Below are 13,590 nucleotides of genomic sequence, written 5' to 3'. Positions count from 1 at the left end.
TTGAAGAAACTGTGAACCTGAGTGCTTCCTTCCAGCCTGTTTTTCTTCTGTTTGATTTTATGATCTCACGATTCTGAAATTTGATATTTCATGATTTTGAGATTATAAAGTGAACCAGTGAACCCACATATATATATAATGTGTAAGCTAAAGAGAGTGAGGATCAGAACATTAGCAGACGAAATACCTCTTTTGGGGATAGAAGGGAAAGCCCCTAGAGAGTAAATGGAGTTCACCTGTTAGGGAAAGAGCAGGGGCAGGTCTAATGACATAGAAAATGTTTTTTAAGGTGCTTTTTAAGTTGTTAAAGCTCTCAATGGTAGTAATGTCTGTTGGCAGAGAGTTTCAGAGCTTGGGGGTGGCATGAGAGAATAGACACTGTCCAGCTGTTCTGTTTGGAATGTGGACAGGTAGGAGTTGTTTGTTTATGGAGCAGAGGGATGTTGTTGGTATGTAGGGTTTTAGAACAGATTTGAGGGTTGGGGGGCTATCAGGTGTATATATCATTTTATGTGCAGAAGATAGCTGTACTAAGTTTAAGTGTTATGTGAGTTTGAGCCAATTTAGTTCTTTCAGAGCTAGGCAGTGGTGGGAATGGTAGGGGTAAACTATGGCAAATTTGGCAATTTTATGGTTGCAGGATTGGAGCTTGTTTTTAAGAAAATATTGTAAATTGGTGTATAAGGGGGCTGCATATAAGAGTGAAGGAAGCAAATAGGTGTTGGTGAGGTTTTTTTCTGGTGTAGCTATCGGAGGAAGTTTTTTGTATGTAGTGTGTTCCTAGCATGATGTGTGTGTTTTTTTAAAGCTATTGCAGATGTGGTGTTTGAAAGTTAGTTTGTTATCTATGGTTACACCTAGAAGCTTAGTTGTGGGAACTGTTTCAATTTCTGTGTTATCCCATAAGAATATTTTAAAGTCAGATGAGATTGGTTTTGTCGAGAAAAGCAGGAGTTTTGTTTTTTAGGATTTAAGAGTAGCTAGGCTTCTTCCATATCAGGACAAACCAGGAACCACAAACATAAGGTAAACCACAACCAGAAGAGAACAAGGGTAGTCCAGAAATGTCACAACAGCACGTAGTTCAAAAATTAAAAATTTAATTTTTGAACTATGTGCTGCTGTGACATTTCTGGACTACCCTCGTTCTCTTGTAGCTGGGCTTCTCTCAGCCATATGATGAAGGTGACTTGCCTGGAGTTGTTGTATGTTACTGGAGGAGGAAATTATGGTACTCTCATCTGCATATTGGATAATGGAGCTAGGGGCTGTTAAGGTGTGAAGGTAAAATATCAGCATTTACAGGCAGAAACAAGAAGGCAGCATAGTAGCTAGCCTTAAATAGTGAGAGAGAGAGAGAGAGATGGTGACAGTTGACATGACATCCTGACCCATGCAGAAAATGGGAAAAGGTGGGTTGATGATGTTTTGCGTTCATTCCTTTACATTTTTAATTTTATGGCACACACACACACACACACACACACACACACACATATATATATATATATATATATATATGTGTGTGTGTGTGTGTGTGTGTGTGTGTATATATATATATATATATATATATATATATATATATATATATATATATATATATATACACTGAAGAAGGCTATTGCAGCCGAAACCGGTTTGGATGTTATAGATAGTAGGGCATATCATCCTCTATCTTCGTCTTTATTAAAAGTTAATTAGTACTCCACCATTTCTGCTAGCTATTTAATTTCAGCATTGCCGATTTTTTCAGCCGAGCAGTTGCCGTACGTGCAGCATGTTGCTTCCTGGTTGTACTTCATGGACTTTACCATAAGATGCTTGTTTGGTGTTAGAGACTTCAAAGTTAGTTTTATAAAAATTAATATACAGTTTGTATTTTACTTTCAGTAGCTTGATGCATATCTCAGGAAAAACTGTATCCATGTGCAGTGTTGTTATGGTGCATTTACCTGAAGGTGCATTTATACTAACTGTATAGTTCCACTGAATTAGTTGTAGTTGTGCTGTATTAATGGTCACTTTATCATAGTGAAAGACTACACATCCTTTCAAGTGCATCTTGTACTTTATCAGAGTTAGTATAGAGAGTTACTGAGTAAATGTAAGGTAATGTTGGGGAAAGCATCCATATAGGAGAGCAACTAAGCATCTGTCTCTGAAAAGATTCACACAGACTTATTGTAACCTATTTGTCCATCCATAACCCTTTTTCCCATTTTTACACATGGGGTCGAAGTGACAATCTAGGGACAGTATTTCACAGCCAGGTGGCTAGCCCTGCCACAGTTCTTCCATAACACACATACAGAAACGTATTCCCTTTTATGGCCAGTTTGGAATATGTGGTCCTCCTACTGCATGTCTTTGGAATGTTGGAGGAGATAAGAGCACCCAAAGAAAACCCACACTAAAGTACTGAAGACAAGCATACTCTGTACAGAACACACCACAGCACAGAGGTTTCTGTCAGGTTACCCTTCATCCTGCTGAGCCAGTGTGCCACCTTTATTTTAACTACTTATTTCGATGTAGTTTCTTTAAAATTTCTTTACCTGTTTTTGCTTTGTGCAATCTTACCTTTCGCAGTAATTTCTGCTGCACTATTTATTTTTATTGTGTTATATTCCTTTGTGATATAGAGGACCTATAGTCTTGCTGACTAGGGGAAACCTTTGGTAGAAAAGGCAGTAGATGATCAATAAAAGTGACCACTAAAAAGCATTAAAAAAGAAATACAGTCTCGTATGTCTGCATATGTATAAACATCGCTGATCCATCCATCACCCACTTTTGCCCATATGGGGTTAGTGTGTCACATTTCCACACTGCCTGCTGACTAACTCTGCTGTTATTGTTCTTCCATACTGCCCACATGCATGCCCACTCACATCGGTAGTCAATTTGCCCAAAATGGATTGTCCACTCCACATAGCTGATATTTCTCAGCAACTATTTTTTTTTATAAACATGGTCCACCGAGATCGGAAGAGCACCATCTAGACTGAAAGAGACTGTGAAAACATTTCAGCAGTGAAATGAAATGAATAGTTCAGTATTTACCACACTATTGTATTATCTGGTTTTGAGATATGTATCTAATACTAAATAATACATTATGCCTATGATGAGTATATTGACTAAAGCAATTATGGAATACTCCTGAGATTTTATCTTGCAAAGATGAGATTAATTGCAGCTTTGAAATCTGGCAACAATTAACTTGTAGAATATAATGGTACTGCTCCCCATGAGATTATGAAATGATTATGGCAATTGATATGCCTATTAGGAATCAATGAAAATATTAATTTAAATTTAAAATAATTTGCAAAATTCAAAGATAACTCAAGAGACAAGCAGCTATGCATAGCTAATAAATGACATTGTTTCTCAGCTGTGAACTGTGCTTCCTGCCATTGGTCCAGGTGTTTTAACAAATGTCCTAAATAATGAGGTGAAGAATATATGCAGGAAGAACCAGAGAGTGAGTAGCAAAGATGAGTAATGGTAAGGCGTCATGGTTCCTCCCTGTCAAAGGGGCAGAATGTGTTGAGGCATACTCTGCCTCTCACATGGGCACACAGAATTAAACATACATTCTTTAGCAGCTCTGGACCCTTCACTGTTACTTAACATTCATCTCTGAGCATTACTTTTTTCAGCTAATGTTTAATTGTGTAATAAATATGCTAAGCCAAAAGCTAAGTCGCTTTCCTTACTTCACCCTGTGATGTTATTTTTAGTTTTTACTTCAATAAAGTGCTCGTGTTGCATTTTTTATGTTATTCTATATTGTCTGTGCTTTATGCACATCTCACTGTAAGATATTGTGATGAATGTTCTTTCTGTGTCTTTCTGTTTCATCATTTGGATAAGTTTCTTCTGTCTTCCTCATAGTTTTCATACATTAGGTATCTGCTGGCATGCTACACTGCATATCTCTCAAATTCTTAGTGCAAGAAATCTGGGCAAAGATAAAAATAATGGGTGTACAAAAGCCCAAATATAGGGACACATTTTAAATACTGCAAGTATACAATTAGAAAGCTGCTAGAATAACAGGTTTTGTGTTAGCATGCAGATATGAAGTCTGAAACTCCAAATATATGGTATTATTTAGTGAGTTCAGTCCTTAGTGATTTGCCAGGGGGAAAAAAAACAGATTTTTAAGGAGCAGCAAAAATATAGGGCAAAAATGTAGACATTCTTTGAAAATCTCGACAGGTGAGAGGTATGTTTATGTATGCTATCTGCATTTTTTTTATTTATATTGCCATGTGAGATTTAATTCTGTCATAAGATTCTCTCCATTATTTTTATTAGGTATTTCTTTTAAATGTCATCAGGGTCATTCTTCTTCATGGTGACACTCATTGGCCCATTTGTGTGTGACACAATGTGGGTTTCATTACTCGCATTCTGCGATATTAGTTATCCTCATATATCTGATACTTGCACCATCTCCGCTGTCAGTGGTGTTTTATGCTATACATTTGCCAGTACTTTCTTTGATATGTTAGGTTATTTTAAATATATTTTACGATGATGTTTTTCAACTAGTCATGCTAGTGTTATGTTTAGTTTTCATAAGCTTTATATGTTCATTCTGTTTAGTAACGTTTACTAGTATCTACATTTAATCTAGTCGGTGTATTTTCCAGTACAGCCACATGTGCCTTAGTTTAGTGGTGCCATACAATAATCTAAGAATAGAAAGGGAATACTCTATATAGAGATATGTTTACAAGGACAACACAGCGGCAGCTTAACTCTTCACATGTTTGTATGTTTATCCTTAATTTAATGTAATGGCAGCCTTACTTCGATACCCGTGGTGTCATTTTAGCTGAATAGGATGAGATGGACTCCTATGAAGAATTCAAGAGGGCAAGAAACAGGTGAAGGGAAAGAAAGGATTACATGGAGCTTGTGTTTTAGCTACACATCAAGTATATTATTAAGACAGGTTGCTTAACCCTAGTCTGTAAACAAACAAAAGTAATGTCCATAATGTACTATATATTTTAGTGTCATTGCCTTTTATCTTTCTAAATCATGTAATTCCTGCAGTATTATCCTTTCCAAAGGTAGCACCTTCCTCATGGAACATCCTCCCCCAAGAAATCAGAAAATTTATTGACTTCTTACAGTTTAACCTATACTCAGTGTTAAGGTATTTTTTTAATGTGCTATGACAACATTTAAGGCTTCAATCCATGGCTGCATCTTTGCTAGATAATAAATGTTATACCCAAATATAGGATGAATTATGAAACTGTCCTCCTATATAAATCTTGCCATACATATTGTAATAAGAGCTGTAGTGTTGCATTTCTAAGTAAATATCTTGCATCCATACAAGATATGTACATGAAAGCAGATATTAAAGTCTCATTTTATAGGCTGTAAGACTTTTATTATATAATATACTTGTGCAAATTGTCTCACTGTTACTTGTGTAATTTCTGTAACAGTATTACTATGTGATTTTCTATGCTTTACAACTGCCAGTTTGGGCATAAGAGCAAAACAGAACAGTTACTTATGTCATGCATCATGGGGTGCATGAGCTACTGATGTCAGATCTGTGGCTGTATCTTGTCAATGTCTGTACTGCATACTTTTCCTGCCATAATACAGGTGTCCTATCTTCCTAAGTTCTGGTATTGTATACCTAGTTTGCCTTCTGTATTCATTCATGACTGTTTTGCTCACATGTTCATCTCTTGCTACATTTCTGTCAGGGGTGAAACCATTTGCCATAATTATTTCGTTATAATTTCATTCTTTTCTTCTTTGCTCTGCCTTTACACATCATCATACTGTAATAGACTTTTCAGGCATGTTGCTGTAAGCCGTTATCCTTTTATTGTGCTTTAGTATTAATCCTGATCAAATGCTTGCCTTCACATTTATACATCTTGTGATTGTATTGGCATTAACAGGTATCGCACTTTCCATTTTCCTTGTTATATTATTGCGATCCGGTACCACTTATAAGATCGCTGTACCTGGCTGTAAACTAGCCATTTCCAGTTTGGATTCATACTTTGTGGATGGAGATTTGATTTTTGGAGCAATAGCTCCTATATATATGACCACAGGGAGTACTAAAGCAAGTTTTGAAAAGCCTGAAGAACACAGGCAGTGTATTAGGTAAGTACTATTTCTGTCGTAGATTGTTGCTATAGTGCATTTAAGTATAACTGCTGAATTACACTTTTATTCTTCAAAGATTTTAATTTTATTTATTTATGTTTTCTTAAAGCCTCTGTAATAGCAACTGTAGTTAGCTGGTTAAAGGAAAAGAAGGAACACTTATACAGTATATTGACCACTCTGTAAATAATGTGATGAACCTATGCCATGTTTTATCATGCTTTCAATTATATATAGTTCACTAGACTTTCTGAAGCCTGCAGTACAAATAAAGATGCAAAGACATCACAGTTATTATCTATCATGTATTGTATTCTTATCTATCATATTACTTAGCTGGATGTAATTAAACTTAAGTAAATGCATTATAAAGCAGGGTCTCTAAAGGTCTGCAGATTTTTAGTAGCACTGATCTGAAGCTTTCTTCTTATATAAACGCAATGTGTGCATTTTCTCTGTGAAATTAAATGTTATCTCAAAGTTTGACAAAAGTAAACTCTGGTTTTACCAACTCATAAATCTCTGACTGGGTAATCATATTTAATTTCTCCTGTCCTCTCTGGGCTAAATGGACAATGCAATGCTACTTGTGATATTTTGGGGTGTTTTCTGAAAATAAATCAGTATTATGTTGTAAGAGTCAAACAATATTTCAGAAGTTATCCCTACTCTTTCTTGATGTCACTCATCAGTGAGACTCAGAACATCTTAACTTGAAGGTTGTTGAGCTGGTTCGTGTGATGTAAAGTTCAGAAAAGAGTGTCTTCTCCAATTTACTCTCTTTTCTCTGAGTTTATGTGAGGTATATAGAGAAGAAGTGAGGGCTTTCCTCTGCATCAGGGGGTTCAGTTTATTTTGTAACCTTGGGATTGTTACATTTTTGCATTATAAGCTCCCAGGTTTTTAGATATTTTTTGGGTCAATTATTCATGTATCAGTTGGGGTGGCCATGGTGGTGAAGCCATTTGCGTTGTCACCGCACAGCAGAAGGTTGTCCAGTTCAGTTTTCAGCTGGGGTGCCTTCTGTGTGAAGACTGCATGTCCTCCCTGTGGTCACATGGGTGTCCTCTGGGTGCTCCGGTTTCTTCCCCCATTCCAAAGACGTGCAGTAGGTGGACTGGACACTAAATTGGCTGTAGGTGAGAGTGTGTCTGCAAGTGAGTGGCACGGATGAAGTACCATGGCAGGGCTAGCCACCTGGCAGTGTAAACCTTGACTCAAGATGATTGTCACTGCTGTAGTGACACCCCGACCCCATGTGCAAAATGGGAAAAAGGGGTTGAGGATGGATGGATAGTCATGTATCAGTTAAATGAGACCATGATTATTTGTATTGATCTATTGCAGAGCTCACCTTACACCATAGACCTCACAGTATCAATTTTATCTTCTGTCACATACACTCTTGAGCTAATACTTGTGTAAAGTACATTCTTATTTGCAGTTATACCGTACCAACCAGGATAATTAATTTAGGACTTTTCCTGCTTTTACTGAGGATAGATTCCTGTTACCAGTTGTAAAAGTTAAGTAGCCATTATGGCAATACATTTGGAAGAGCAGGTCCCTCCTCAATAAAATGCCCACTCTCCTTGGTCCGCCTCAATAAAATGTCCACTCTCCTTGGTACACCTCAATAAAATGTCCACTCTCCTTTTCCTCATGCCTTTGGCATCAGTAGATTTAAAGCTATGAAAAAAGCATTTCTTTGCCTTCTGTAGCTTACTTCAAATCTCAAGAGGATACCATGATGCAGTGTGGGATAGGAGAGGACTTAAAGTAGACTGGGAAAGCTTTGTGTTCCACTCCCTTGATATCCAAGGAGTATAGCTTTGAAGTTAGTATGTTTATTTTACAGAGGTTCAGGAGGATACATCACCTCACACAGGGGGCAAATATGGGGTACAGCTCCTACAGAAACATGCTTTATTAATATCACAGTTTGCTTTTATATTGCATTTTGTCATGTATCACTCTTAGTCATTATGAGTCAGCCTCAGTCATGAAGATCCATTTAAAAATCAACGCTGACTGAAATATTTAGCTTTAAATTCAGTCACCAGTGTCTACAGATCAGTGTAGAATGGAGAGGAGGGGGATCTTGCATGATGCCAAGTAAGTAAATCTGGGTCCTTTTTTTGTTTAGCTCCTTATAGAATCACTGTTTTCTCTGTCAAGAAGATACCAGATCATTCCTTTGAGCCTTGTTACACTTAAGTAAAATAAATATATGCGATGTAGCTTAAAACCAAATATATGCATGCTCTTTTACAAACAGACACACATGCATGCTCAGTATTGTTTACTATGCTGAATGTATTTTTAACTTACTAAGCTTCATTTAATACCTCTACATGCATCTCCTCTGCTCCTAAGTTCATAATTCAGTATGATGCCATAACAAAGTATTTTTGAGACACGTTTCTTACTTCATTGACTTCACATTTCTTAGCCTTACATACAGGGTCTAATGGAAGAAAACAGCACAAATGATTTAAGACAGCAGATTTTTATGACATCCCATATAGGTTGAGACAAACAGGGTACATAGTATTGAACAAGTAGGTGGAAAGGGCACAGCCCCCCTGCAAAAAAATATTTTAAAGCTTTGGATTCAATGAAATATTGCTGTTTTGAATCTTAGTGCAATTTTTTCTTCCTTTTTTACTTCACCCGCTGCAATTGCTCAAAATTTCAGTGCAACTGCTGTAAAATACAGTAGGTAAACAAGGCTGAGTGGTTAACATGTGAAGCTAACATTGAATCATAAGATGAAGATAACTGCAGCCTTATTGGCCTCACTTGTGCATGAAGTGTTATGTATTAAGGTCTCAGTCATATTAAAAACAATAATGTTCACAGTCTGTGTATACACGTTATGAACTATGCATGATGCATTGTGTATTAAGATATCAGTCATACTAAAACTATAACTTTCATAGTGTGTGTGTACATACATTATGAACTGCTCATGATGTATTTGGTATTAAGGTCTCAGATAGCAGATTGACATTTTGTAGAAGTCTGTAGCAAACAGGACAACTATTCATGTACATCATATTGCTGGAACAATGGTGTACAGCTATCACACCATACTGATGACTGTGTACTAACACTGTAATGCTGTAGGCTAGGATATGCCATACTACATTGGCTGGGTGGTGCACACAGTCTTGACATAGAGACCTGCCATGAAATAGTGCAATACCTGTGGGAGGAGGGGTCACATTGAAACAATAAGGTCACAAGAGCAGGCAGGTTAGCCATTGGTTCCCTGGTCAAAGACTTTGCTGTATGCACTATAGCAATGGACTCTGTGTGAGTGCATGTGTGTGTTGACCATAACACAGTCTAGCATAGTGCTGCAACATTTATGTCAGTGCATTGCGCAAAGTGTACCTACCACAGGGGTGTCTGGGTCATGGAGTCAGTCATTGCTGTCCAACGTGGACAGTTCTCTATATACACATTCATCTTTATGTGATCCCACACATGTACATGGAGCTGTTGTGATGCTGAAACAACAGCACAATGAAAAGTTTACAACTTAAGAGACAATTGTTTTGAATGTGGTCCTATTGATGTACAGCAGTATTCTGAGCACAGGTAAGGTAGATAAGGCATTCAGGGACTGGGAGTGTCAGAAAATGGTGCAGCAGATGTATGTTGTAAGTATTCACAACCACACGGTACTGCAGATGCATCAGAGGGGATTGACATGATCCTTCATGCAAGGAAGCGAGCCCAGGAAATCACTAATATCAAGGCTTCTCCCACAGCACATCATCTCCTTACAGAAATAGAGCAGTTCCTAGTACCACTGACACATGACACAACAGGGCAAACATTCCAAGAGGTGGTCCAGATGTGGGAGCTAGACTGGTCAAGAATGAATGTCAGTAATGCTCAATGTGAGGACTGGATAAAGCCAAGCCTGTAGCACATTGATAGCTAATCCATGTAATGTGTGCAAACTTGCCATGTACTTCATTGTCTCCCAGGAACATTAGGACTGCACCTGTTACACAGACAATGACTGTCGGGGGGGGGGGGGTTATATGATGTCATTGTAACTCACACATTCTATACTACATTCTTGTCATCCATTGACTTCAGTTCATTGTGGCTGTATCCTGAACCAACAGACATGTAATGCTCTTATACTGCTCACATTTGTAGCATACAGCTGTCTGTCTGATTCTTGTTTGGGGTGGTGGCTGCACATGTACCAGCGTTCACATAGTTGTGTTACTCATATGCTTTCCCAGGATGCAGTAGGGGACAATCCTGCAGCATGGCTGTGCACATACCTGAGGTCTGCACAGAAGCTGACAGTGATGGCATTCTGCATGTGGCACAGTCAGAGATCACAATGTCACTATCAGCAACACTAACTGTGGAGGGAAGATCCCTCTTCCTCATGTCTGAGAGGACTACAATATCTTCACAGTTTAGTGAAGGATGTCCTGTGCATATGCATCCAACATATAGTAGACAGGCAATGGAAATACAGACAGAGTTCACGAAATGTACATCCTAAGAGGTGTTCACACATTGAGATGGGGAGAGGTACATGAAGGCCAGTTGATGACGTTAGGAAAGACTATTACATGATATTGGAGTTACGCAAGGTATCAACCAGTGAATGTGCTGGACTGTAATCTAATGATGTAAATGGGAACTGTTTGGATGGTACACAGACACATTTTATGTAATACTGAATGCTGTGGTAGAGTACTGATGGCAAATATGGGTGCAGTCACTGACCCCCAGGAACATCAAAAAAATGACATATGAAATAGATTGCCTGCATTGTGGTGGTTCTCTCATCTGCTCTCCATGGGAAACACATCTGCTCCTCCTCATACATCAGTGTCATATCTGCAATTTTGAAAGATATACAAGGATGAGGTCTGCAAACATCTTAATGTTGTACCAGGTGGATGCTAGAAAATCCTGTTGCAAGACTGCTTAATGCTACATAAACCTTTATGTCCATTATAACAGGCATTTTGTGCATCCTCCTTGATCGCTTGTTGCAACAGTACCTTTACACCAGCTGCTATATATGTTTCAACTATGTCCTGGTCAGAGAGGTGTTAATATGTCTACAATGATGGACTCATCTGGGAAGTGGAGGTTGGTGACATGGACCCCCATAGACAGCGGCATCCAAAGCAGCTGCTAACATGTTTTGTGTTGCTAAAGTAGATGCCGCTGTGAGAATCATTGCACAACTAAAAATTCTGTTGAACAAGGAATATTAGTCTACAGAAAAATTGCAGACTGCAGCATATTGTGATACTTTTATGTATTTTTGGAGTACTCTCCCATGTTTTTTCAGGATTGAAATATGCTGTAGCTCTCATTATCCTGTTATTGTTCATTTTTGTGTCATTGTGATAATTTCCTTCCATTTGATTTATGCCATGCTGTTTTCTATATGAGTGTGGTCACACTAGACATCTTTGAATCAGCCCCTCCCTATTGTTCACATCAATATTTTATATAACATAGTGTGCTAATTGCTTCTTAATACTCCTTTGTTGTTTCTAAATTAAAAAAAAATCCTTTATATCTTAGTCTGAGTTCCTGATATTCATACTTAAATGAACTTAACACCTTGTCAGAAATCTGTGCTTTGCTACTTCAAAACTTTGAAAAAGTTGAAAAAATGTGTATCGTAGTATGTGTATGCAATTTACATTCCTAATAATTTTATTTTACTGTTTTTCACTAATTTAGGCTAGACACAATTCCATATCAGGAAATACTAACCATAGTTTATGCCACTATGGAAATTAATGCTGATTATTCCCTACTGCCAAATGTCACACTGGGCTTCAGGATTCTGGACTCCTGTTACTCTAAGGCACTTGCTGTTGAATGTGCTTTACGTTTAATGTCAGAGGTACAAATAGTTCCCAACTACAGCTGTGGGAAACAAAGGAAGATGTCAGCAATAATTGGAGAATCCTTCTCTTCAACAACTTTGCCAGTTGCAAGATTATTGGGCCTATATGGATTATCACAGGTGAGAGTAATTGTGTGTGTGTGTGTGTGTGTGTGTGTGTTAGATGATCAAGTTTTCAGAAACTCGAAATTCGTACAGATGAGACCATATGATCTAGTTTTTAAAACTCGAGCATCAAAAAAAAACACACAAGCCTCTATTTTTTTTATGTTTATGCAGGGGGGCAAACCTCCTGCACCCCCATACCCCCAACATATACCAACTCCGAGATTGCACTACAGTGAAGAAAAGGGTAAACTTCCTGATCTTCGCTGTACTGCAATCTCAGTTCAAAAGCTTCAGCTTTTTAAAAACTACATCATATGATCTGGACTATATGAATTTCATGTTTCAGAAAACTCAGTTCAAATGATAGGGATCTATATCTATTGCTCTCTGTCCCTCTCTCTCTCTCTCTCTCTCTCTCTCTCTCTATATATATATATATATATATATATATATATATATATGGGTCACCTTTAGATGCCCGACAACGCGTTTGGCCGACACGGAATCCGATGGGACGAAAATACCGACAACGCAGATGACCGACAAGGTGAGAACCCGACGGACTCGGTAAGTGTGCGATCGAGTGAGGGATTTAGTGTTAGGGAGCGGACAGGTAAGTGTGCGATAGTGAGGGACTGTTGGTGTAGGGGTGGGTTAAGTGAGTTAGGGTTAGGGTGCAGGTAGGGTGTGTGTGCGATAGTGAGGGACTGTGGGTTAGGGGTGGGTTAAGTGAGTTAGGGTTAGGGTGCAGGTAGGGTGTGTGTGCGATAGTGAGGGACTGTGGGTTTAGGGGTGGGTAAGTGAGTTAGGGTTAGGGTGCAGGTAGGGTAAGTGTGCGGTAGTGTCGGACCTTAGGGTTAGGGTTTGGGTTAGGGATAGTGCATATGTTATGTAGTGTACTGTGTTGTTTACGTGTAGTGTGTTGGTGTAATGGTTTTCGGTGTTTTGCGTTGTCGGCGGTTTTTGTTGTCGGTCTTTTGGTGTCGGTCATTAGTGTGTCGGGCAAACGCGATTTCGAGGATATAAAGGTGATCCATATATATATATGTATATATATACATATATATATTCATACATATACATATGTATATATATATATATATATATATATATATATATATATATATATATATACAGATAGATAGATATAGATATGGACAGTACAAAATTATATTTATTCAGAATAACTTTACAAAGAATGCCACATTTCTGTTCATGTAAAGGGAGAAAGTAAAGTTTTATATATATGTATGTGTGTGTGTGTATATATATATATATATATATATATATATATATATATATATACATATATATATATAAAATGACAGCCTTTTTATCTTAAAGATATTGGAGTCCTGTATGCCACAAAACAGTAATTCATGTCAGGGGGACTATTTTCAATAACA

At 37.8% G+C, this 13,590-nt stretch overlaps 1 protein-coding gene across 1 annotated transcript in view; it reads left to right on the top strand.

Annotated features, from left to right (window-relative positions):
* Positions 1-9,880: 9,880 nt before the first annotated feature.
* LOC122805945 (extracellular calcium-sensing receptor-like) overlaps positions 9,881-13,590 on the top strand; it is a 134,241-nt gene continuing 130,531 nt past the window's right edge. The window contains exons 1-2 of the mRNA XM_044076190.1: positions 9,881-10,098; positions 11,908-12,196. Of these exons, the coding sequence (XP_043932125.1) occupies positions 9,881-10,098; positions 11,908-12,196 (507 nt within the window). The remainder of the gene's footprint in view (positions 10,099-11,907; positions 12,197-13,590) is intronic.

This window comes from Protopterus annectens, chromosome 7.part0, assembly GCF_019279795.1.
Source record: "Protopterus annectens isolate FY-2018-M chromosome 7.part0, PAN1.0, whole genome shotgun sequence".
Taxonomy (NCBI): domain Eukaryota; kingdom Metazoa; phylum Chordata; order Ceratodontiformes; family Protopteridae; genus Protopterus; species Protopterus annectens.
The sequence above is the reverse complement of the archived record's forward strand: the minus strand, read 5'-3'. Positions and strand labels throughout refer to the sequence as shown.